The following is a 26,706-nucleotide window of genomic DNA, read 5'->3' as shown; positions in this document are numbered from 1 at the left end:
TGGCAGGCATTTACCTGATATGTCCTTGGAGGTAGGCTTTTGTATGAACCATCACTACCCTTACTGAGCCTCTCTTATGCACACTCCCTAAGCACATCAAAGGTAGCTGGAAAATCTGTAAATTCATCGATGAAGTTGGTTGTAAATGTGTTCGCATTTTCAGTCTCCTCCTTTTTACATCATGTCTTTTATTGCACAGGCTCAACTGGCAGCCAGCCTAACTCTGAAGCAGAGTCTGCTCCTGAGCATGTACCTAAGCAGCATTTGTTCCCCCCAAAAAGGCTCTCATCCTCTTCTTACGAAGCAAGCGAAGGGCAAGCAAAGGAGGCGGCCGTGTCTGCCAGTGCATCGAGGTCCATCTCCTCTACTGGCTCTCCTGCCGTCACCACTGCTGCCACCGCTGCTGCCACGAACGTGACAAAGACTGTTAATTCCTTTGTCATCCCTGCCCCGGCCCCCAGGACTCTGCCTGCTGCTCCTGCCAGCACTAACACTACTGCTACCCTGAGTTTTATTCATACCGCCCCTGCCAAGCAACCCCCTATCCCACCCCCTAAACCAGCTCACAGAAACAGCAACCCTGTCATTGGTAAGTCTTAAGATTGTGTGTTTGGGGTTTGCTTATGTTTTGTGTAATGATTTTATTGAATGACTACTAGATTATTGATTTGCTCTGTGAAAGGGTTTTCTAACTCATCTCTTTGAATATTCTCAATATACAGAAAGTTTTAGAGCCAGGTGGTGGTGGTGCATGCCTTTAATCCCTGAATTTGGGAGGCAGAGGCAGATAGATCTCTGTGAGTTCAAGGCCAGCCTGGTCTACAATGAGTTCCAGGACAACCAGAGCTATTATACAGAGAAACCCTGTCTCAAAAAATGAAACAAAACAACAACAAAAAAAACCCCCAAACCCCCCCCAAAAAAAAAGCCCACCAAAAGGAATATCCCCTAGAACTAGGCGTTGGTGACACTGGGAAGTGCTGAGGTGGCAGAGGCAGGAGAATTAGGACTCAAGGATATCATCTAAAAAACAAAAACAGCAATGACAAAAATCCATGACATATAGTTGATGGACTGGATATTAGAGGCAAAGCCAAACTTGACCATCATGGAAATAGCTTTGATCTCACTGAGAAAATTAGAATAATGGCACACTTTACAAGGGGCAAGGTGAATGTCTCATCTACTTTAAACTACCATTGCCTACTTTAAATGTAAGTCTAGTAGCTAAAATGATGGTTTTGTCAAATGTCCAGTATATTCTCTTCATGGGAACTACAGAGTATTTGAGTTGTACTGATAACATCATGTTTAATCCTGGGGAGAGTTAAAATGCTACTCTTGCCAGGTGTGGTAACAGGCTGTAAACTGAGGAAATAGAAATAGGAATTTGCCAAAGTTGAGGCTGTCCTGGTCTGCATAGCAAGTTCCAGCTCGGAGTCTATGAACCCTGTCTCAAAGGTAGGTAGGTAGGGAGGTGGACAGACAGACAGACAGATAGATTAGATCCTGTCTCAAAATTAGATAGATAGATAGATATATTGATACAATATTTTTTTTGTAAATAATGATGGCAAAGGAATCCAGGCTTGCTAGAACAGGCCTATGATCTCAACTACTTAGGATTGCAAATTCAAGGCCTTCATAGCCAGTCTTGAACTTAGTGAGGTCCTATCTCAGAATGTTAAAGAACAGTGAGGGCAAGGGATACAACTGGTTTGTGTGTGTGTGTGTGTGTGTGTGTGTGTGTACACGTACGTGGAATGCTGGCCTAGCATGTGATAGGCCCTGATATCAACCCTCAGGACTGCTCTAAATTGAGCAGCAAAGTGTATCAGTATATATTTATTTATAGGCTTAGTAACTTTGCATTTTCGTAAAGTGTTCCTTGCATCTATTTTCCCATTATAATTGTACTTCGTACATGAATTTTCCAGAAAGGGAGGAAAAAGGATAAACTGTTACTGATAAGTGTTTCAGAGCTAGTGAAAGTGTAATTTTTTTAAGGAAGAACAGTATTAGGCTTACTCTCGCTTGAAGTTCTTGTTAATGATTGCACAGATAAAGAATAAAAAAGAATACTCACTAAGACTCTAATTAGTTACTCAGCTGGGTGGAGTGACTAGAACCTTATCAAACTTCAAGAGCGACTGGGACAGACAGGTTGGAGTAGCACAGTAGGAACAGGATGAAGATCGTGATGATATCGCCTAGTTAATGGGTGACGTCCTGACTTAGCTCTGGGGAACCTGGGGAACTTTCACATGGACTTTCAAAACCACCTTGGGCTGTAGCGAGTAATTGTATCTATTATATGCAAAAGCAATTAGAAGTGCAGATGTTGTGACTCACAAAGTTGTAGCTAATGTGGGACAGAAACTCACCTGTGATCTCTACACTGTGGTTCTCAAGCTGTCATCTAGATGGCAGTTAATTGAGTTCACCTAGAAGGCCCTCATGGATGAGGGGACACTGATTCCAGAGGTTATGATGTCAGTAACCTAGCCTAGGGCCTGTGGGTCTCCATTTCTATGAATTGGCAGAGGATGTTCATGCTGCTAGTCCTGGGACCATGCCATGTGCTCCTGGTCAGGGCTGGTGCTATTTCTAAGTTATGGCAACACATAAAATAACTAACTGGCAGCTGGGTGGTGTGCTCACGCCTTTAATCCCAGGATTTAGGAGACAGAGGTAGGCGAGTCTCTCTGAGTTCGAGGCCAGCCTGATCTACTGACAGAGATCCTGGACAGGCTCCAAAGCAATACAGAGAAACCCTGTCCTGAATAACCAATATTAATATTAATAATAATAATAATAACAACAACTAACCAGCTGTGGTGCTGCACACCTGTCATCTCAGTAGTGGGGAGGGAGGAGTTTAAAGTCATTCTTGGCTACATAATAAGTTCAAGAATAGCTTGGGCAACCTGAGAACTTTTATAAAAACAAAAACAAACCAACTAGAAGTGTCTACAGTGGCTTTAATTGATATCTCAGTAGTTCTTGTGACCTAAGAATCAACATTATTCCATGACAGGTCTTCACAGAAGAAAAGTAGATCAGAGATTTTATTAAAATTAAATAGATATGATTGAAAGATTTGATCTTATTCTGAAATTAATGACCTTCCTAATGCTTTGATTCAAAAATTGCCATTTCTGTCATAAGAGGATTATGATTACAAGTTTAAGGCTAGCTCATACTTTACTCTGTATGCATGGAATGAGATTAAGTACAAGTAACTTTTTTTTTTTTTTTTTACAAGTAACATTTTATTTGGGAAAATTTATAGACTCTGTGAGAACATTGGATAGACTGAAATAAAAGATTCAGATAGACCATTAGAGGTTGCTCGTCAAAAGAAGGCCGCTTTAATTGGTTCACAGGCTAGCTTCCATATGATGTGATGGCCTGCTTCTTACATAGGTCAATATCTGAATCATGTGGGCTTTGGAAAGATCAGTAGGGATATATGCTGTCATGATACAGAGTAAGAGCATCTCTTAAACATGTATTGAGGGCACACTATGTGTGTCCCTGTGAACGTGCTGATGGAGGCAAGAGTTGTCCTGCCATCAAACCCAGAGTGTAATGCAAAGTGAACATGGGCGTACAAAGGGCCATAAAGGGTGTGTTCATTAATAAAGGCGATGGGGAGCAGAGGGTAGAGTAGCAATCTAATGACCAGGTTGAATACCAGCTAAAGGCCATGCTTGTCTGCAGTCTGATCTGGGACAAGTTACCTAGTGTCTGACTTCTAGTTTCCCTTCTGGTAGGAAAAAAAAAAGGTGATACTCAAGTGGTACTGGAGAATGAAACGGTCAGTGATAAAGGTATTTGCCACCAAGCTTGGCAACATCAGTTTGGTCCTCATGACTTACATAGTGGAAAAAGAGAAACAGTTCCCCCAAGTCGTTTGTTTTTTCAAGACAGGGTTTCTTTGGTAGGTTTGGCTGTCCTAGAACAAGCTCTATAGACCAGGCTGGCCTCAGACTCACAAAGATCTGGCTATCTCTGCCTCAAGAGTGCTAGGATTAAAGGCATGTGTCACCACTGCCAAGCAATTTAAAAGCTTTTTGTTTTGTTTTGTTTTGTTTTTTGAGACAGGGTTTCTCTGTAGCTTTGGAGCCTGTCCTGGAACTTGCTCTGTAGACCAGGCTGGCCTTGAACTCACAGAGATCTGCCTGCCTCTGCCTCCTAAGTGCTGGAATTAAAGGTGTTCGTCACACACCCCTCCCAAACATCTTTTTAATAAGTTTTTTTCCCTGAGTCTATTCTGTTTATTCCATCAGCTCAGAGTTGTCATATCTATCACCACACTAATTAAATGCTAATCATCAGATTGACATTCTTACAGCTCTACTCATTAGATCTTCTATCTGAATAAATACTAATTTTGTTTCAGGAATGACAAAGCCACAAAGTTGCATAATTTGCTTGAAATGTTAGTTCTGACCTCAGCTCTGACTTAGGTCTTCGGTCCATTGTAAGGCCATGCTAACAAAGTGCTGCTCTCTTCTTTCCAGCTGAACTGTCCCAAGCAATTAACAGTGGTACACTGTTGTCGAAACCATCCCCACCCTTACCACCCAAGAGAGGCATTCCTTTAACCGTGGGACCCACCTCAGAGCCTGCTGCTTTACCCACAACAAAAACAGCAAGTGATCAAAGAGAAAAAACTGTCTGTGTGTGTTCGGAACCACTGCTGATCCCGCCTTCCTCCCCCTCCCCTCCACTGCCTACCCATACACCTCCAGAGCCCCCAAGGTCCCCGCCATTCCCTGCTAAGACCTTTCAAATTGTTCCAGAAGTTGAGTTTTCCCTTCCTTTAGATGTACCCCAGGACATTTCCCAGCAGGAAGATCAGAAAAAGGAAGTCCCCAAGAAGGTACAAGACCAGAGCTTTGGGGAGCCCCATATACCCTCCAGGCTGCCTCCACTGCCACTGCATATCCGAATTCAGCAGGCCCTTACTAGCCCCCTTCCCATGACCCCTCCGCTGGAAGGCGCTCACAGAGCTCATTCCCTGCTGTTTGAGAACAGTGACAGCTTCTCTGAGGACAGCGGTACCCTGGGTCGGACCAGGTCACTTCCTGTCACGATTGAAATGCTCAAAGTGTGAGTGTTCACTGCCTGCCTCCTGTTTCTGTGCTTAACATAGATAGCCCCGCCCTGGAAGCATCCTTCAGGAAATGTGGGTAAATTAAAGGTCAAGGAACACTCTGCCAAGAGTGTCAGTTCTAGAAACGGCTTTTTTTACCTTACTTATTTCTCTAAACTACAAGTTGTTTTTTTTTTTTATAATGGATTTTTATGTTGATTTCTGTGTCCACACCAAAATTACCTATTTGTAGATATGAACATTAGCACTATAAGTTTTACATGATACACATGTATTACATGGTGCGTAAGAGCTTTTGCCCACATCTAGCCAATTCCTGGCATGTCACTCAACCTCTCTGTTTTTGAGTATCTCAAATCTAAGTGGGGTAGTGTCTACTCTGAAGGCTTTCGTGAATGAAGTGGGGCAAATTCTGAAATGTGTCAATGTCTACTAAGAAACGGCCTGGGATTTGAACCCAGTGCTTTTTAGATTCATGAATCATAAAAAGCTTCTTGGGAAGAATGTTAATGTTAAGACAGGGAGTTATGTGATTTTCCACTAATGAACTTTTTGTGTGTTTTGGTCTTTTTGAAAAGCCTCATTGTTTCTGAAAAAACAAAGCCATATACTTATGTTTGCTTGCTAGTCCAGATGACGAGGAAGAAGAACAGTCCTGCCCATTGGCATTTGCTGAAGACATGACATCTACCTCAGTCACTCCTAAGCTGCCGCAGTGTCTGCAGGAGGAGGAAAAGGAAAGTGACTCAGATTCAGAGGGCCCCATTCAGTATCGAGATGAAGAAGATGAAGATGATGAAGATGAAAGCCATCAGAGTAAGAAAGGGAGGGGAAAGTGTAAAAGAAAGTCCTTTTGTGTGTGCTGCTGGGAACTGTGCGCCACGCATGCTAGGCAAACCCTCTATCAGTGAGCTAGATACCCAGCAAAAGTGCAAACAGGTGCCTGTTCCATGGAATCCTCTGGCTGTTGGAAGCTGGTATGAAGGACTCCCCCCGCCCCCCTTTACCAGGCCTTTGTTAAAGGACACCATGAGAAGAAGCCACTTTGACCTAGTCATTTGGATTTATTTTTTATTTATTTTTGAGACAAAGTCTTAACTGTGTAGCCCTGGTTAGCCTAGAATTCACTGTGTAGATCAGAGTAGCCTTGAACTCACAGACATCTACTTGCCTCTGCCTTAGTTTTAGGATTAAAAGTGAAGGCCGTTATCATTCAGATTCTTGGCTTGTATTTTAGATCTGGCCACTGAGAGACCAGAGATCTAGTTCAGAGATCTAGTTCAGTTGTAGAACCTGTGCTAAGCACAGAGCCTGGATTCAGTCCTCAGTACAGAAATAAAAAACAACAAACCGAAACTATTCACCTTGATGATGGAGACTAAGAATTATAGAGAAAAACCGGTATAAAGGTTACATTGAAAAGTTAGGTGAGATACTTGAGAGCTGGCTTAGCAATTAAGAATGGATACTACTCAGGGCAGGCATTGGTGGCACATGCCTTTAATCCCAGCATTTAGGAGGGACAGGCAGACAGATAGATCTCTGTGAGTTCGAGGCCAGCCTGGTCTACAGAGAGAGTTCCAGGACAGGCTCCAAAGCACTACAAAGAAACCCTCGGTTTCGCAGCCCTGCCTGCTCTTCCCTCCTCGGCTCCCACCGAGCCCGCGCTCTCGGCCGGCCGGGCGTTTCCCGTGGCTCCCCCTTGCGCCTTCGTGATCCTGTCCTGCGTGGGCTCCGGCTCCCGCCCGGCCTCTGACCAGCAGCCCTGGGCCCTATCCGCCACGGTCCAGGCCGCTGCACGTGTCGCCGGCACCATGCTCTTCTACTCCTTTTTCAAAAACCTTGTGGGCAAGGATGTGGTCGTGTAACTCAAGAATGACCTAAGCATCTGTGGAACCCTCCACTCTGTGGACCAGTACCTCAATATCAAACTCACTGACATCAGTGTCACAGACCCTGAGAAGTACCCTCACATGTTGTCAGTCAAGAACTGCTTTCATCAGGGGCTCAGTGGTCCGCTATGTGCAGCTGCCAGCAGACTAGGCGGACACACAGCTGCTACAGGATGCAGCAAGGAAGGAAGCCCTTCAGCAGAAACAGTGTTGCCCCTCTTCCCCTCCTCCTGTTCCCATTGGTGACCCCTGACCAGGTGTTTTGTTAATTCTGTTTTTCTTTTGAATTGAATGGATGAAAGGGATAATAGGCGGGAAAAACTATCCTCTGTTGAGAAGGGAGGGTTAAGAAAGCTGGGAACTGTGAAACTTTCCTGGTCCCTACTTTTCTCTCCCTTCCCTGGAAATGGGGGGAGAGCTTCCTAGACCTATCCAGGGCAACATGTGATACATTTGGGGGGAATGAAAATAATCTGTCCCGCATCGGGAATAAAATTTATGATGCAAACTGAAAAAAAAAAAAAAGAAACCCTGTCTCAAAAAAACAAAAACAAATAAACAAAAGACTGGATGCTCCTTGGAGAGGACCAAAGTTGGATCCCAGCACCCATGTTGAGTAGTTCACAACCATGTGTAACTATAGCTCCATGGGATCGAACACCTGTGGCCTCAAGTGCATATACCTCCACACAGACATAAACACACATACATCATTAAAAATAAAATCTTAAAAGAAATACTTAAAGAGATAAATTATTTTTCTTTAATATAATGAACTTCTTGATAACCCATACTAAAAAGTGTGTTTTCCTGGGCGAGGTGGTTCCCATATATAATCATAGAATTTGAGAGACTAAGCTAGAAGGATTACATTAGTTGGGGAGTGTGGTAACCTTAGCTACATGAAACCCTGTCTCTAAACAGCCCAGAAAGCAAGGTTGGGAGAAGAATTACCAGCTGGCTCTAGTCTAGCTGCTAATGGCTAGAGGTGAGAAGATCGGTGAACTTGGGAGTTTGATAGTAGCCTGGCAACACAGCAAGATTCTCTCTCAAAATAATGTTGTCCACATTATAAGATCTATTAATTTAAAAACTTTCATTTTTTTAAATCAGAGGACTGCCCCAGAGCAGACTAGATTCCAAATCTATTCTCACTTTTAGGGTGGTGGTGGTGGTGGTGGTGGTGGTGGTGCACGCCTTTAATCCCAGCACTCAGGAGGCAGAGGTAGGCAGAACTTTGTGAGTTCCTGGTCAGCTTGGTCTATGGAACGAGTTCCAGGATAGCCAGGGCTGTTACACAGAGAAACCCTTTCTTGAAGAACAAAACAAAACTAACTAAATAAAATAAGATAAATAAGCAAAAGAATAAGGTGGCTGGAGTGATAGCTCAGTGGGTCCTCTTCCGGAGGACCCCGGTTCAATTCCCAGCACCCACATAACAGCTCACAACTGTTTCTAACTCCAGTTCCAAGGAACCCAACACCCTCACACATAAAAAAAAAAAAAAAAAAAAAAAAAAAAAACTCACCAAATGATGAAGATGTAGAGGGCTGATGGCAGAGAGAAGGTATCCTTATCGATTCCATTTTGCCTAAAATATCTCTAAATGTCTTATGTTGACCCTTCCTCTGTGTCCAGCTGGGTCAAGTGAAGCCAACTGGGACCTGGGAGTTGTGTTCTCATTCTCTTGTCTGGTTCCCATGAGCCAGTGCCTTTGTGCTTCAGCATTTTTTCCCTGTGTAAAGGTGCTCTGGCCAACAAAGTGAAGAGGAAAGACACGCTGGCAATGAAGCTGAGTAGCAGGCCCAGTGAACCAGAGTTGAACCTGAATTCTTGGCCTCGTAAAAGCAAGGAGGAGTGGAATGAAATACGGCACCAGATTGGGAACACGCTGATTCGGTAGGCCTTTGCATTTGGGTTTGTGTGTGTCAGACCCTTGAAAGTGAAGCATTCATCTGTCTTTTAAAAAGAATAATTCCTAACAATGTAGTGAGACAGATGGAGTTCCTTCCTCTAAGCTTTAGGAGGTTGGGGAACCTCACAGAGGGCCCTGGGTCAGGAAGTTCTGCAAAGGTTGCTGAAGAAGTCAGGCTGGTTCCCAGAACATGCAGATTCCTGTGTGACTTATCCTGTTGCTGAACCATGAAATGCCAACCTACCTAACTCATCACACTTGCGTTTTGTTGTTGCTGTTTTATTTTTTAGTTGTTTTTTGGTTTTGTTTGTTTTTGTGTTTGGTTTTTGGTTTTTCCAGACATGGTTTCTCTGTGGCTTTCGAGGCTGTCCTGGAACTTTGCTCTTGGAGACCAGGCTGGCCTCAAACTCACTGAGATCTGCCTACCTAGTATCAATTTTTATCTAGTATATTATCTATATTTAACTTTACTTACTTATTTATATGTATTTACTTATTTTTGAGACAGAGTCTCATATATTCCAAGCTAGTCTCAAACGGTGTACCTGAGAAGGGCCTTGGTGTCCTCATTCTCCTGCTCCACTTCCTAAGTATTAGAATTATTGGTATATACTACCCTCACCCTATAATTGTTTTGTTTTGGTTTTCAAGACAGTGTTTCTCTGTGTAGTGCTGGAAGTCCTGACCAGGCTGGCTTCAAACTCAGAGATCTGCCTGCCTCTGCCTCCGAGTGCTGGGATTAAAGGTGTGCTGCACCACCACCACCACCACCACCACCACCACCACCGCCCGATTAACCCATAATATTTTTAAAAGCAGGGTTTTATGCTCCCAGGTTTAATTTCCAGTCTTGAGTTATTAATATGTGATACCTAGTTGCCCTGTCTCTTTAGTCTGCTTTAATCTGAAAATTGTGCTTAGCCATTTTATTCTAAAGGTTTAATAATTGTGTGTGTGTGTGTGTTTACATGTACATATGTATGTATACATGTGTGTGTATGTATGAGTGAAGTGCCCTCAGTTCCCCTGGAACTGGAGTTACAGTTGTGGGCCATTTTATGTGGATTCTGTGAATCAAACTTGGGTCCCCTACAAGAGGTCTGTGCTTTTAACTGCTGAGTCATCTCTTGGGGCCCTTCTCATCTTTCAGGGTTCCACTTACCTCTGCCTCCTGAGTGCTAAGATTAAAAGCTTCCACCACCAGCAGCAACCAAATATATAGTCTTTGTCCTTAGTACCAATGATCACTGTGTGTTACTCCACTGAATTTATACAATTAATTGAGTCATAACTCTGTTAGGTGGTGTTTACCAACGATTTTTTTTTTTTTTTTTTTTTTTTTTTTTTTGTTCCTTTAATTAATTCTAGTCAGTGGTTCTCACACTTAAGCATTCATTTGGCAAGCTTAACTTACCTGCCAGGCTTGTTTAAAAAGCAAATTGTTGAGTTCCACCCAGAGTTTTTGCTTCAGGGTGGGACCTGGTTTGTATTTCTTGTTCATACTACAGATCATGAGGCCACTTTGAAAGCCAGGAAAATATTTGTTTCCACCAATGTTCTCACTGGTAAACTTTTTGGGATTATAATGTAAACTCTTTTGTTGTTTTGTGAAAGTTTTGCTGTGGATCTTTGACTTTGAGACTAGCCTGGTCTACATAATAAGTTCTATGACAGTCAGGGATACACAGTGAGATCCTGCTTCAAAACAAAAGGGTTAAGGTTAGGGTTCAGGGTTAGGGTTAGAGTGGTCCGTGCCTTTAATCATGGCACTTGGAAGGCAGAGGCAGTTCAAGGCCAGCCTGATCTACACAGCTAGTTCTAGGACAGCTCAGAGCTGTTACACAGAGAAAACGCTGTCTCAAAAAACTAAAAAGAAAAAAAGAGAGGGGAAAAAAAAAAAAGGTTCACTATCACCAATAATCAGATAAACAGAACCCAGAACCACCAGAGACACACAAGGTTTATGAGATTATGAACGCCTTTTTTTTTTTTTTTTTTTTTTTTTTTTAATGAGACAGGGTTTGTTTCTTTTTGTAGACCAGGCTGTCCTGGAATCCATAGAGATCTGAATGCTTCTGCCTCCTGAGTGCTGGTATTAAAGGCATGCGCCACCATCACTCCTGACAAGGATTCTTTTTGTTTGTTTTAAAGTCCTTTTCTTCTTTTTAATGTATATGTGTGTTTTGGCTGTATGTAACTATATGTGTACAGTGCCCCAAAATTCAGAAGATGAAATCAGATCCTCTGAAACTGTAGTTCCAGTCAGTTTTGAGCTGTCACATGAGTACTTGGAATCAAACCTGGGTTCTCTGGTAGTACAGCCAGAGCTTTTAACTGCCAAACTACCTCCACATTTGCCCACCTTTCTGATTTTGCCCACCTTTCTGATTTAAGGCAGGATCTAATTAACCTTATGCATCTACCCTCAGGTACTGGCCTCAAGGTGTAAGCTACCACATTTAGCATAATATTGTGTGTATGTTAGTTAGCACATCCCGTGCCAAACTGGGTTCTTGATAAACAAATGAGCTACTGAAGCATATGTTAGAAATTTTACTGATTTCACTGAGCCTTCCTTGGTGGCTCGTGCCTTTAATATCAGCAATCGGGAGGCAGAGACAGGCAGATCTCTGTGAGTTCCAGGACAGGCCCCACAACTAACAGAGAAGCCCTGGGGAAGGAAGGAAGGAGGGAGAGGAAGAGAAAGGTTTTACCAATTTCTTTGTTATAGGTCACTATAAATCTTGGCAAAGAATAAAAACAAACAAAACTCCAAATTCTTAAAAGCAGTAATTGGAGGCTTGCTGGACAGTTAAGTACCCTGTGTCTCTCTGTTGTAGGCGACTGAGTCAAAGACCAACAGCAGAAGAACTGGAGCAACGGAATATTCTACAGCGTGAGTCCAGATGAATGAAGCCCGGGGCTTTGTGTACCATGAGTGTGATATGCATTAGAACAGAAGTATTTGCTAAAAGGGCCAAGGAGAGTTAGTTCCTGCTCCAGAAGCCTGGCTTCCTGGATTGTTTAGGGCACTGTGATAATGCCAGAAAGTTTTGTTTCAATGTTTTCATAGCATCCTGGTTCTGTGTTGGCATTTGTAACAATATGACAGTGTGTGCATGCATTCGTTGTTTAGGGAACCAAGGTAATGGGTGAGCTAATGGATAGGACATTCCTGTTCCTAGTGTATCCAAAGGATAAGCCCCAAAACAACCCCCTGGTTCATGGTTTTCCTTCTGCTTTTATTTTTTGACTTATATTTCTGCAGTCACCAAATAGGAACACATATTTAACTTCCTGTCCATGTGCATAGTTAACTCTGTGACATTTATGTCTGTGTGAGGGTGTCAGATTCCCTGGAACTGGCATTCGTAGACAGTTGTGAGCTGTCATGTGGGTGCTGGGAATTGAATCTAGGTCTTCTGGAAGAGCAGCCAGTGAGTGCTCTTAACCACTGAACCATCTCTGCAGCCCTTTTTGCCAGAGTTTTTGACTCAGAATATGTGCTCTGTAGCTCCTCCCCTTCCTCTCCTGGAGTCTGGAACTCCTGAGGACAGAAGGCAGTCCTGCTTCCCACTTCTATCTCATTGTTGTTCTAGACTGATGCTCTGCAGCCTCTTCTGCTTATTTCCCTCCCAGTTTAAATCACCGGGAATAGTCCCAGGTAGGTCTTTCCACTCCAGGTCTCCCTTCTGCTTCCCACCCCAAACCATGTTAGTCCCTCTTCTCACAGACTGCATTCTCACCCTTTGCTCTCAGTGATCTGGAACCCTGGAGACTACACTTGTACCTTGGAAGTACCCACCTTAGTGAGGAACCTAGCTGAGCCCCTAGGAGAAGGACCAGCCATGCCCTGGGATACCCTGTGTCCCTGTATCTCAAATGCCATTCCTCTGGCTGTGCCCAAAGTCTTGTTTGCCCCTCGGAGAGTGAAAAGCACTAAGCAGCTCTTATTTATTTCATCCCCACGTGTGTATGTAGATGTGGAGGCATGCAGTGGTGAGGAGGAAAAAGGATACAGAGATGGAGGATGGGTGTCTGTGGTAGAGTGGAAAGACATAAGAGGCAGTGGGATGAATGAAAGTAGTACTATTTCTGCAGCGAAATGGCAGAGTCTCCAGGAGCTGCTGCTGAGCGTGCCATCTGACCATTCCATTACCTATTTTCTCAGTGGTTTGGATCTATATTCACAGCCTTGTCCCCTTTTAGATACCACCCTTGACAGGGTGCAGTATCAGTTGCCTATTTTTTAATTGCATATATGTATGCACATGGACATGAGTGGAGGTGTCCCCTGAGGCCAGTGGCCTCAGATCCCCTGAAGTCAGAGTCACAGGCAGTTGGGAGCCACCCAGTATGGGTGCTGGGAACTAAACATGGGGCCTCTGCAAGAGCAGCATGCATTCTTTTTATATGTAATTTACTGTTTTACTTATATGTGTTTTGCTAGTGCTCTTAACCACTGAGCCTTTTCTCCAGCCATACAGCTCTGTAGATCTTTAAGCATGTGAAAAACTGGGTAGCTGGAAAGCATTTAAAAATGTGAAAAAGTTGCTGAGCAGTGATGTCTAATGCCTTTGATCCCAGCACTTGGGAGGCAGATGCAGGTGGATCTCTGTGAGTTTGAGACCAGCCTGATCTACAGAGCTAGTTCCAGGACAGCCAGGACTGATAACAGAAAAAGCCTGTCACTAACAAAGAAAGTAAAAAGCATGCTTAGCTTAAGCCTGATGCAGTGCCCTGGTTTTTCTGTCTTGCTCTTAAGTACTTGACTATACAGTGGACAGGAAAAGATTGCCTTGCTAGGAAAAGGTTCTTGATTCACAAATGGAGTATTTCATTCTAGCTTCCAGTTCTAAGAAATATATGCATTATAATTACTAAAATGTTTGCTGTACAAATTGTCATTTTGAAGTAATGTCCTTTATTTCTGTCAACTGAAGCTAAAAATGAAGCTGATCGCCAAGCAGAGAAACGGGAGATTAAGCGTCGGCTCACTAGGAAGGTATGGTATCCTTGTATTTGGATGACCTATGTGATTGGAATGAATGAGTTTTACCTGTGTTTTGGATCAATGAAAAGAGCACATATACATAGAAAACCGGGCCACATTAGCAGGAGTGGCATTTTGGTTTGTTTTTAATACTTGAGAGAGGTTGATACATGATACATTTCTTATTTGTCTGGGGAGATTGGTTTTTTTTTTTTTTTTTTTTTTTTTGTAGGGCTGGGAATAAAAAAAGGTCTTTGTGCATTCTAGTGTTCTACTAAAAATTTTATTGGTTTATAAAAACAATAATAGAATTTGTAACATTCTGTTTTGCAAAGCGCAAACTGGTTCTTGGGGGTTTTTTTGCTGCTGCTGTTGTTTTTATTATTTTTAATGTATACAGTGTTCTGTCTGGATGTATCCCTGCAGGCCAGAAGAGGTCACCAGATCTCATTACAGATGGTTGTGAGCCACCATGTGGTTGCTAGGAATTGAACTCAGGACCTCTGGAAGGGCTGTGAGTGCTCCTAATGGCTGAGCCATCTCGCCAGCCCAAACTGGTTGTTTTCTAATCAAAATAATAATAATAATAATAATAATAATAATAGAAATAATCCTGAGACCTGGAAAATAAAAAACATGATTTTTCTCCCTTGTCAAGATCAGTTGGGATATCACCTTTTCTGCACTGGGCCAATGTTGGCACTGGAGTTGTCTTTTTTCTTTTCCATTCTCTGCTATGTTTGTGATTGCCTCCTGCAAATTCTGATTTGCTCTTGGCTCTTTGGATGCTTCTTAAAATCATAAAAATTGCCAGGCATACTGCTGCAGTACATTTAGTTCTAGCACTAGGGAGGCAGAGGCAGCTGGATCACTTAGTTCAAGGCTAACCTGGTCCACAGAGTGAGTTCCAGGACAGCCAAGGCTACACAGACAAACCCTGTCTTGAAAAAGAAAAAACCTAAAAATCCCAGAACAGTGGAAATGTAGATATTCTTTCTGGAATTATTCTATCCCTCTCCAGGAATGGAGGAATTATCCTTACTGATTAGAAGCCATTCCCAGTCCTGCCTTTTAACTTTTAAGGTGACCTAATTGTATAGCCTTAAATCTAATTTCCTGGGACTAGAGGAATGGCTTAGAGGTTAAGAACACTGGCTGCTCTTACAGAAGTCCTGAGTTCAAATCCCAACTACCATACTGTGGCTCACAACCATCTTTAATGAGATCTGGTGATCTGGTGCCTGAGTTACAGTGTAAGATCCTGTCTCAAAAGAAAAAAACACAGATGGTAGTGGTGCGTGCCTTTCATCCCAGCACTCAGGAGGCACAGGCAGGTGAATCTCTGAGTTCATGGCCAGCCTGGTCTACAGAGTGAATTCCAGGACATCCAGGGCTACACAGAGTAACCCTATCTCAAAAAACTGAATAAATTTAAAAGAAAGAAAGAAAACTCCCCCCTCCCCCCGTGTAACTCCAGTTTCAGTGAATGGTAAAGGTAATTTGAATGCATGACTGTCTTTCTTTCTTTCAGCTCAGTCAAAGGCCAACTGTGGCTGAACTACTTGCCAGGAAGATTCTGAGGTTTAATGAGTATGTGGAGGTAACAGATGCTCAGGATTATGACCGGCGAGCAGATAAACCGTGGACCAAACTGACTCCTGCTGACAAGGTAACTCAAAAATGCTCACATATTCTCCTAGATTCTCCCTCTTCTCTTTTCTATGGTTTTATTTTGAAACATACTTAGGGTTTATTAAGAGAGCTTTTAAACATAGATTTAAGCATAGAGGTAACAGAAAGAGAGTGACTTGCAGAGCACGGCGTACACCCAGTATGTTCTGCACTTCTTTCTCTGAAGGAACCCAGTTACTGATGACAAAAATAGGCGGCAGCAAAGCTTCTAGCTTTCATGGGATGATAAATTTCAAAGCAAGGTACAAAATGCCAAAATGTAATCCCAAGTTTTATATTAAACATTAAGAAAACAGCTGTATTGCTGAGTGATGGTAGTGCACACCTTTATTCCCTGCAGCTGGAGTGATGGCTCAGTGGTTAAGAGCACCAGTTGCTGTTACAGAGAACCTGGGTTCAACTCCCAGCACCCACAACTGTGTATAATTCCAGTTCCAGAGGATCTGGTACCCTCACAAAGACATACATGCAGTCAAAACAAAACAAAACAAAACAAAAAAAAAAACAATGCCTATATAAAAAGCTTCTAAAAAATAAAAATCCCCTGTATCTTTAACAGCAGCAATTGGAGGAGATTTGGTGCTGTATTTGAATAATTGTATTTATTTCACTTCTATACTCTAGTTTAATGTGCTGTGGAAACTACCAAGGCTGTACAGTCTTTCTATTCACTTAACTTGAGCCCTTCTGGTTTGCATGAAGCTTAGTGGTATCAAGGAGAGTACTGTGTGTCTGGCTTAGCTGCACCGGCTCTCTTGACCTGGCTTTTTTCTTCCCTCTGAGCTGCACCTAAGACTTGTGGTTCCTTCTAGCAGTAAGCCCATTAGAAATAACACGGCAAGTCACATGGCTTAAATAAGATGCTTAAATCTTATTTCTGTCCTACAGGCTGCCATAAGAAAAGAATTAAATGAATTTAAAAGCTCAGAGATGGAGGTTCATGAAGACAGCAAACATTTCACACGGTAAGACTCAAAAGGTCCAAATATTTGTAGCTAAGTAAAATTTCCCCAACAGAAAAACATAACCAAGTTGTTCAGATAGAAGGAACTCTGCTGATTTAGAAAGCCAGGCACAGTGGCACACATTTATGATTGCAGCTCTTGGAATGTGGCACCAGAAGGATCAGGAGTTCAAGGCCAACCTAAACTCCTAGACCTTATATTAGAAACAAAGTCAGTGGGCCCAGAGTGACGGCTCTGTGGGTGAGCAGAGTGCTATGAAAGTGTAAAGATGGTTTTGGATCCCCAGAACCCATGTAAAGCAACTTGCAGCTATGAGTATCTATCATTCCAGGGACCACAGTGAGATGGAAAGCAGAGATAGGCCAGTCCTCAGAAGTCCATGGGCTAGCCTGGTGTACATAGCAGTGAACAACAGACCGTGACTCAAACAAGATAAGACAGTGACTGATACCCTAGGCTGTGATCTGACTCCCATGTGTCCAGTGTAGTGTATGTGGGCCTGTACTCACACTACACACACATTAAAAATAGAATAATACACCAGGTGGTGGTGGCCTTTAATCCCAGCACTCAGGAGGCAGAGGCAGATGGATCTCTGAGTTTGAGGTCAGCCTGGTCTACAGAGAGAGTTCCAGGACAGAAATCTTGCCTCTCAAAAAAAAAAAAAAAAAAAAAAAAAAAGAGAGAGAGAGAGAGAGAGAGAGAGAAGCCGTGGGTTCCATCCCCAATATGCTTAAACTGGGTGTGCTGGTGTATGTATATTGAAGTCTATGAGACAGTAAGTTTATTTAACAAGTGTTCACTGAGCACTTAAAACACAGACATACAACTCTGGATCTTTTGGTTGCAGCAGGGAATGAGGACAGAGCCTTGGGTTTCTACAAGCCCTTGTACAGAAGAAGGGTGACTGGGAAATAACCTGCAGACATTTAAGGCTGGTGTACCTGTGGCATACCGAGATGGAGATGCCTGGAGTCTAGACAGCAAGCATCCCTCTCAGACACCGACACACAAGATAGTAGGTCCTTAAGGAGGAAAATCCTTTTTTTTTTTTTTTTTTTTTTTTTTGTTCTGTTGTGTTTCCTTCTATGGGACAAACCCAGGAGATGTTATTCCTGCTTTGTTTACTGTCTCCTAACAAGCAGCTGTTTTCCCACCTGTCTGCAGAGTGACCAGCACAGGTCTGACCCGTCTTCCTTTTGGGAGCTTATCGTCTTTTTTTTGTCTTTTGAGACAGGATATCACACTGTAGCTCAAGCTAGCCTGGAACTCAAAGCAGTCCTCCTGCTTCAAACTCCCAAGTGCTGGAAGTAGTGCCACCTTTCCAGCTACAAGATAGTAGTAAGAGAGCAGTGAAGAGCTGGAGGTTTAACTTAGTGGTGGGGCGGACCATGCACAAGGCCCTGGGTCAGCCCTTAGCACCACTTGACGTGTAGATATTTGTGTGATCAACAAAAAATCCTTTTCATTTTTCCCAAACAAATTTCAAGAACAGGAAAGCCATCTGTGTTGTCTGGTAATTTGTCCCTCTTTGACCCTTCCAGCTATCATCGCCCATGATGCTGAAGTGTGAAAAAGGACTAACGGATCATTGGAAAAGCAGAGCTGTTCTGTTGCTTGTCTCCAAGGCGACCGTAGCACTCCCCACACAGCCAGAGCTACTCTGGGATCTGGTTCAGGGGTGAATAGCACTTCTATGAATGTAGCCTTTCACTGGGACAGATTCTCCTGTGCTGCCCTTAGAGAAGGATGAAATGCCTGATGCTTTTTAACCTTTTAACAACACTGCAGTGGGCTTGAAGGCTTTCCTCTCACCAGCCACCCAAGCTCCTGCACTTGAAGGTTCTGCTTGAAGGCACATTCTGCCCCAAGACAACTAACTGCCTGTGCTGAGGCAGTTTGTGCCATTTAGCCTTACCCACCTGCCTTGTTTGTATGGTCCACTCATGTAGGTGTTACTTCCAGCCATCAAATCCTCTTGCCAGAAAAAAACCTGGAGGCACTACCTTTCTAGTAAAGGGGCTCCCACTTCCAGAAGAAGTACTTGGACCTCCCTGGCATGGCAGATGAAAGATTGCACTATCTCTCCTAGATCATGGCTGTAAGGCCCGACAGAAAGCTCGGTGTCTGACCTGTCCCTCCTTTCTTTTTGTTTTGAGACAAGATCTTTAACTGTGGCTCAGGCTGGCCTCAAACTCCTGTCTCAGCCTCCCAAATGCTAGGATTACAAGCATGAGCATTCATGCTTGGCTTTCATCCTGGTCCATATTTTAAAGTGATCTTAAAGAAATGATGGAAATGTATTCATTAAACAGCCTGAGCTGTAATCAGGCTGTTCAAAGGAGAATGTCATGTGCAGTTTCTATATACAAACGAAGAAAAAGGCCTTAATATTCATGCCAATTTGGCCGAGAACTGACTCATGGGTTAAACTCCACAGACTATTATATGTTCCTTGTACCAAATGATACTGTAAGTCACCTCCGCCAGTGGGTGTCGCACCCTGTGGGAGCATTTGTGTGCTGTTGGTGCCCGTGCTTCCAGCCAGAGCCCTTCCGGTGCTGTTGGCCCTTTTAACTCCAGCAACCCTCTTGCTCTCCTCCCTGGCAGCATTCACCTTTCTTGCCTTTCTGATTCCAGGCTGTAGCCAGTGTGGTTGGTGCCTAAGTTTTTGGATCAGGCCCCGTCTGTATTTGTGATGTAAGCACGTTTTCCTAAAGCAGATCTAGTTACGTACCTCAAAGAATTTCTCTTCAAACCCACACAGCCTCACTGTTCGCTCCCGATTGCTATTTACATTGTCTGTGGGAAAGAAATACATCCTAGTTTTTCTCTTTTCTTTTTCTTTTTGTTTTGTTTTACAGTAAGTAGCTAAGGTAGCCTTAGGCTTGAGATCTCTTCCTCCCAGCCTTCCTCACCTGGGATCATATTCGTCAACAGGAGTACCCAGTTCTTACTCACCTTAATGTTTAGGAAACTGTGACTGTTTAAGTGTTTTGTTTTTTTTTTTTTCTGCTTTGTTCTGTTTCCTGTTTGTGTTCCTTCAGCAATTTTCTCCTTGTTAACATCACATTTAATAAAGACTTAGACTATAGGGCAAACAAAATCTAAAGTGACCTTAAAAATAGTACTTCCTTCTCTATGGAGGAAAAGGTGGTTTTTCCTTGTTCCTGCCAGGTAGTCTCTGGCTGTGGAAACAAGACTGACTCCCCATCACCTCAAAGCTTGTTAAGACTTGGGTTAAGGAGGGAAAAAAACACTGACAGTTCTAATTTATTAGAAGTCTAGATCCAAGGTTGCTGGAACCGCTAACCTGATCATTCGCCATTCTCCTTTGTGATGGCATTTTGTTCATTGTGCTCAGGATTTAACTGAAGTTCTCACAAAGTAGACCAGTGCTGTCTGCCACTGATATGGCCCCAGCCCTGATTCCTGTTGGAGAGTGCTTTGCATATGTCTACACTCTCTGTGGCTGACATTTTCTGTTTTATTAGATATCGTCTCATGTAGCCCAAGCTGTCCTCAAACTCAACTGTGTGACCAATGAAGCCCTTGACCTTCTGATGCCCCTGCCTCAACCTCCCAAGTACAAGGGTTACAGGTGTGCCCTACCACGCCTGACAGCAAAACAGCTCTTCACTGCTCCTTTCCCTCACCGTGCCAAGCCTGAGCTGCCTGTCTGCTCCTGTGTGCCACCAAGGGCTGGGATTCACTGTTCATCTCATTCGTCTTCTGAAACATGTATTAGGGCAACATCTAGTCACTGGTTTCTGTTTTAGTGTATATAAAAGTTGACTTTGTGTTTTCTTTCTGTAATTTGAAGTCACAATCATTATGTAAAGGAGTAAAAGCCTAGCATATTATATGTCAAGATGCTTCCCTAATGTACAGAATCGTGTAAAATAAATAATTACATTGTATATCAGTCTTCCTACCAGTCATAATTATTAAAGTATTTTAGAATATTCAACAAAAACTGGATTTGTTTATTTTTTAGTGCTGTCTGTTGAGCTAAGGACCTATTACTCTACTGCCAAGCCACATCCCCGACGTGTGTTTTATTTTGTTTTACTTATTTTTTAATTTATTTCTCTTTATTTTTTATTGGTGTTTTGCCTGTGTGTGTGTGTGTATGTCTGTGTATATATGTGGGTGCTAGGAATTGAACTCAGGACCTCTGGAAGAGCAGTCAGTGCTCTTAACCTCTGAGCCATCTCTCCAGCCCGTTTTGTTTTACTTTATTCCTGAAGATTAAAACAACTTAAAAATTATACCCAAATCCCAGTACTTGGGAAGTTGAGGCAGGTAGATCTCTGACTTCCAGGCCAGCATGGTCTACAAGGTGAGTTCCAGGACATCCAGAGATACATAGAGAAACCCTGTCCCATGGGGGGAAATGATGAAATATACTGCTAATGACTTTGAATGAAGAAGGCAAATGATTATGTTAAATGTAGCCAGAAGTGAGAATCTGTCATGTTTGTGTATTTCTCTTCATAAACAAAAGTCACAGGGTTGGGGGTGTAGCTCAGTCAGTGGAGTACTTGTCTAGTGTGCACCAAGTCCTGAGTTCAATCCCACATCATAAAACAAGGCAAAGTGTGTCCCAACACTTCTGAGGCCAAGGCAGAAAGATGAGAAGTTCAAGGTCATCTTTCCTGTAAGCTCCTCAAGCTACACAAGTGGCCAGGCCCCTCCCCTGAGGACCTCCACCTGCCTGGTTCCACCCACCGGATACTAACTGCCTGCACAGCTGGGTCTGCCCCACCCTACAGAGTAAAAAGCCCATTCTCCGGACTTGAAAAACCACCAATCTCCACCCCTGGAAAACTTTGCCCTGAAAAGTTCCAGCTCCTCCCCCTCTCCAAGAACCTCTATATAAGCCCCGCTTTCTGCTCACTTCTCTGCTGTTTCTGACCTGAGCAGAGGCAGCTACCCTCAGCTGTGGTGCTTACACTGAGTAGTACAGCAAATTCTAGGCCAGCCAGCCTGGGGTGGATTGGGGTATATGATCCTCTGTATCAATTTTTTTTTTTTTAAAGAAAATTTGCTGAGCCTTTATGTGCCACGGATTTCACTAGGTGCCCATCCTTCCTAGCCACTTCCTCCTGCCCCCCTCCCTCCCATGACTGGAAAATGTGAGTGTAAATGTTGGGCTTTTTAGGTCAAAGCAAGCACCATTTTTGTGTATGTTTGAGGACAAGGACTTGCAACCCACTCAGTCTACCTTATAAGGATTGACTCGACATGGACCACGGCTAACTGAACCTCAGGCTGATGTCACAAAACAGCAGCTGATGCTGCCTTCCTTTCTGGCAAGCAGCCCAGTTTCAGCCCAGGGCACCTTAGCAATGACTCACATTTTACTTGTCACTTAGCCCATCACCCCTTCCTAAGAGTGAGTCAGAACAAGTTTCTGGAGGTTTTTGCTCCCGGATTGCTGTGGCCTAAATGATCAGGTCTCCAGTTGCTACTGCAGCTTTGTCCCCAGAGGTGGTTCTGAAGGTACGCACTGCCCAGTGTTCCCTGAACAGTGGATGAATGTTGGTTCTTTGTGGATGGAGAGTGAATCAGAAAGGAGAGGGCTAGGGCCAGCAAGATGGCTCATGGGTGAAAACACTTGCCACCAAGGCTAATGAACAGAGTTGGATCCCAGAAATACACGGGAAGGTGGAAGGAGAGCCCCACCTCCACAGAACTGATCTTAACCTCCACACACCCCGTAGCAGGAGCATTTCCACACACACACACATCATACATGCGTCCAATAATAATAATAATAAAGGCAGATCTTTATAAAAGATGAGAATGTACAAAAACCAAACCTGCTTAAAACCACTAGTGATGTTACCTAGATTTTAAGATGTGAAAATGAAATCAAAAGTATTTCATAATAAGCTTTTTTTAATTATGTATACAGCCTTCTGCCTGCAGGCCAGAAGAGGGCACCAGATCTCATTATCGATGGTTGTGAGTCACCAGGTGGTTGCTGGGAATTGAACTCAAGGATTATCTGAAAGAGCAGTCCATGCTATCAGCCTCTGAGCCATCTCTGCACTTTACCTTTTGTGGGTTGTTTTTTGGTTGTTGTTGAGTGTTTGGTTTGGTGTGTGTGTGTGTGTGTGTGTGTGTGTGTGTCTTTTCCAGATAGGTTTTCTCTATGTTCTAGAACTGGCTTTGTAGACCATGCTGGCCTTGAATTCACTGAGTTCTGCCTGTCTCTGCCTCAGGAGTACTTGCCCAGTGCCTTCTTTTTTTTCCAATATAATTTATTTTTTACATTCCAATCCCAGTTCTCCCTTCCTCCTCCCATCTGCTCCAGAGAGAGGGTAAGGCCTCCCCTAGGAAGTCGACTACATCCGTCCCATCTTCTAGTTGAGGCAGGACCAAGGCTCCTCTCCACCCCTACACCCCTGTGCCTTTTGTCTGCACAGACAGAATAAACATAAATATGTAAAACCTCTACTGTATTAACATAATTCAAGGGCGGGCCATCAACAGATTGTACTTGTGGTCAAGGTTCAATTCAATTCCATTCCTGAAAAGCGTGAAGGGGAAGGCAGCCTACGTCAGTTGGCAACTTGGGCCTTTTGGTGTCATCTGTCACTTTCATACTAACATCCATTTCTCTTTCCAAGATTTTTACTTCCCTCTCTCTGCTCCGGTGGACGCTCCTTTATTTAATTGCTATTTATTCCTTCTCCCTCCCCAATCTTTTGATTTCGTGTGTGTGTGTGTGGCTTTATTTATTTATTTAATGGCTTTTTAGACAGGGTTTCTCTGTAGCTTTGGAGCCTGTACTGGAAGTACCAGAGAGCTCCAATCCCGAAAGAGGTGGAGCTCAACCGTAAGAAGCTCCCATCAGCCTTAGCGTGTTTCCCAGTTCATGTTGCTGCGCAGGCGCACTCTGCAGTGCCTGATTTCCGGAGTTTCGTGAGGTATAAATATGGCCGTCTCGGTCCTTCTCGGTCTTTTGAGAAGTTGCTTCTGTGCTGTGTTTGTCGGCTGGTGAGTTGCTCTTGCGTTTCATCCTCTTCTGCCGTGGCTTCACTGGCGAAGTTCGGCACCCAGGCTTTGCGTGGGAAGGAGGCGTTGCTGTGCGCAGACTCCGCGTGGGCAGCCGGGGTTCACGCTCTTAATCCGGCTTCTTGGTGCACACGTGACTGACTCCCTCTCAACCCCGAACGGGCGTTTTCTTTTTTCAGTCAGTGATTTCTTTTTTTCCCGGCAAACTCCTAATGAGAGTGCCTCCGCTTTTTCTTAATTTTAAAGTTAGCGCTGACCAAGGGAAGCTTTGCTGGGCGGTGGTGGTGCACGTGTTTAATGAGCACTGGGGGCAGGTGGATCTGAGTGTGAGGCCAGCCTGGTCTGTAAAATGTTCCAGAACAGACAGGGATGTTAGGCAGAGAAACGCTTTCTTTTCCTGGTAAATGTGCCACGTGACTACTGTAGACAGCGGTTCTCGTGGGCTGAGTTTTAAGATGGTTGCGCCTCGTTTCTCAGCTTTGTATTATTCCTCCCCGTTTGGAGGTCATCCATGGTGGCTCAAGCTTATGTGCCGTCACTCTGGAATCGGAGGCTTCTCCTAGATGGAGGTCAGGCAAGGCTATGCAGTCATGCCCTTTGTCAAAGTCTTTACGGTGACTATCCAACGTGGATACCCCGGGAGGTCACTCTCCCCGGGCTCTGTCCCAGTGGCGTAGGGGAGCATAGGGCCCTGCCCCGTGATGTACAGTCCCTTTCCACAACGTTGGAGATGAAGCTGGGCTTTCGGGTCTGCGCCTGCATATTCCTACAACTTCCCAGAGTCCTGTGGACCGTGACTGGGGAGACAAACCATGCAGGAAACAGTTTTAAATCACGAAATCTGGGGGTCTGCATGTCTGAGAAATCGATTTAGAGAGACTTACTGAAGAATGCCTTCCCTTGCAGAACTGATCTGTGGTTACAAGGAACTTCTTTGTTGAGGTACGTTGACTCCCATCTTTTCATTTGAAAACTGAACTTACCGTATTAGCCATTATCTGTATGTCATTTGTGGGATTTGGAAACTTCTGTGTTTGGGGGTGGTGACTCATTCTGCAGTAGCAGGACATTCTTGCCAACGTGGATACCCCGGGAGGTCACTTTCCCCGGGCTCTGTCCCAGTGGCGTAGGGGAGCATAGGGCCCTGCCCCATGATGTACAGTCCCATTCCACAACGTTGGAGATGAAGCTGGGCTTTCGGGTCTGCGCCTGCATATTCCTACAACTTCTCAGAGTCCTGTGGACCGTGACTGGGGAGACAAACCATGCAGGAAACAAAAGGCTGAGGGGCTTAGGCTTTCAGACTTACGTCTTTGGGAATCTGATCTCTTATTTTTTTTTTTTTTTTTTCAGGGAAGAAGAGGATTTGCACGGCTCCTTGATGGAGGTTAACTTTATGATCTTGGAACTATAAGTAATTAGGCAAAGTTGTCTATATTAGGGGCTCAGCCAGGCAAGCACCCCTACCTAGCTGATCTCAGTCTAGTAAATGTATGTGTGTATATATATGGATGAGACCTTATTGGTGTATAGTAATTACCTAGGATATTCCTTTCCCCATAACATAAATCACTAAGATTATACTTGATTCAAGGCCAGACTGTTAAAGTACTTGATTCTATTCTATAAATGTGATATGCATTACAAAACTGTTAACATTTGTATGAATTAAAAGATTTTCATTTCGTCTATTTTCTTTTCGACTTACTTTATCAGTACATGTATGAACTGTGGATGGTTTCTGGTTGGTCTTGTAAACCTTGAGTGGGTTTGATGCATCCAAAGGTTGAGAATTAATTCCTTTTTCTGGTGGTGACCATTAGGTCTGGTCCAGTGAGTGAGCAGTATTTGGAGGGTTCAGCTTAACCAAGGACTGGCCTTATGATGTGTAGTGGAGATAGTGGCTAGGTCATAATGGGAAGTCTTGACTGCATTCCCTGCCCTCACCCTTGGTAAAGTCAAAACCCTGAATGATGGGAGAAGGTAGGCCTTGAGGATTCTGGTACATAGCCCTGCTGGGTTTTCTGGAAGTGGGTGTGAGGGTTGGGTCAATAGCTGCAGTGGTGTGCGGCTGCCGTTAGGTTTGCATGTAACATAACTATCCTTGCCTAAGTGGAATAGCTGACAAAAGCTCACGGGTAGTGGAGCCATCCATCACTCAATCCCACAGTGAAGGTGGGAAAATACAGTGCCCCTGGCCATAATTTCCCTGTAGTGAGGCCTGGGCAGGCACCGTATTCCTTGGTTTCCAGGTACAGCAGAAACTGCTCTTGTTTCTGTGCATTGCCAGGCTTGAGCTGATGGCAGAATTGACAAAACCACTTCTGCCTCCCACTTGCATAGTTCTACCCCTGTGCTGGGGGTTGAACCCATCCCATAGGCAAATACCCTTATTCAAAAGTTAATTGCCAGCCTCCCACAATGTTTTAGTGGAAACAAACCTCAGTTGTCATTAGTTTTCTCTTGGAAACTAACAGATAATGCCTATCCCATCATTGATGCTCGTGAATGTGTTCTGCAAATGACCATTACTGCTTAATGAGTGTAGTACAGTGCTGGGAATATAGCTCCTGGTCGGTGGAAAGAGCACTGTTTCAGTCAGCCAAGATGACCAGAGTCACATCCATGCAACGAGTATGATGGCATGTGTGAGGTCTGGGTTCAAGTCTCAACACTGAAATAGGATAGCTCAATCCTAAATACAAGTCAGTTCCCAACCCCACTATGACTATCATGCACAGCTGTCAGAATAGAACATGGGATCCCCAGGAACTGTAGTTACAGATGGTTATGAGCTACTTTGTGGGTACTGGGAGTCCAACCCAGGTTCTCCAAGAGCAATAATTTTAACCTCATTTTCTACCTCAGGTTTTTTGTGAGCAGATGAGCACATAGGAAGGCTTTATATCTAAGTGGGAGGTGGTACCGTGTTAAGAGTTGCTCTTCCAGAGTTCAGGAGTTTGGTTCTTGGCACCCACATCCAGCAGCTGCCTGTAACTTGTTCCAGTACTCTCTTCTGCAATCTGTACGCACTGCACTCACATGCACAACCCCACATGCAACATAATTAAAAATAGTTGGCTGGAGAGATGAGTCAGCTA

General features: G+C 43.8%; 1 protein-coding gene, 1 long non-coding RNA gene and 2 other non-coding genes across 4 annotated transcripts in view; all 4 read left to right on the top strand.

The window, feature by feature from the left end:
* Positions 1-20,499, top strand: part of Phactr4 (phosphatase and actin regulator 4) — a 41,480-nt gene extending 20,981 nt beyond the window's left edge. The window contains exons 5-13 of the mRNA XM_051188993.1: positions 200-589; positions 4,527-5,118; positions 5,751-5,938; positions 8,760-8,913; positions 11,770-11,825; positions 13,873-13,934; positions 15,454-15,591; positions 16,503-16,579; positions 18,124-20,499. Coding sequence (XP_051044950.1) covers positions 200-589; positions 4,527-5,118; positions 5,751-5,938; positions 8,760-8,913; positions 11,770-11,825; positions 13,873-13,934; positions 15,454-15,591; positions 16,503-16,579; positions 18,124-18,139 — 1,673 coding nt within the window. The 3' untranslated portion in view covers positions 18,140-20,499. The remainder of the gene's footprint in view (positions 1-199; positions 590-4,526; positions 5,119-5,750; positions 5,939-8,759; positions 8,914-11,769; positions 11,826-13,872; positions 13,935-15,453; positions 15,592-16,502; positions 16,580-18,123) is intronic.
* Positions 20,500-23,523: 3,024 nt separating this feature from the next.
* LOC127225052 (uncharacterized) lies at positions 23,524-25,292 on the top strand. Its single transcript, XR_007834767.1, has 3 exons — positions 23,524-23,587; positions 24,512-24,547; positions 24,959-25,292. It is a non-coding gene; the product is annotated as an uncharacterized LOC127225052 (long non-coding RNA).
* LOC127225519 (small nucleolar RNA SNORA73 family) lies at positions 24,228-24,432 on the top strand. Its single transcript, XR_007834803.1, has one exon. It is a non-coding gene; the product is annotated as a small nucleolar RNA SNORA73 family (small nucleolar RNA).
* On the top strand, positions 24,681-24,885 carry LOC127225520 (small nucleolar RNA SNORA73 family). The gene has a single exon (XR_007834804.1). It is a non-coding gene; the product is annotated as a small nucleolar RNA SNORA73 family (small nucleolar RNA).
* Positions 25,293-26,706: the final 1,414 nt, after the last annotated feature.

Source organism: Phodopus roborovskii, unplaced genomic scaffold, assembly GCF_943737965.1.
Source record: "Phodopus roborovskii unplaced genomic scaffold, PHOROB, whole genome shotgun sequence".
Lineage (NCBI taxonomy): Eukaryota > Metazoa > Chordata > Mammalia > Rodentia > Cricetidae > Phodopus > Phodopus roborovskii.
This window is presented reverse-complemented; position numbering and strand designations above follow the sequence as displayed.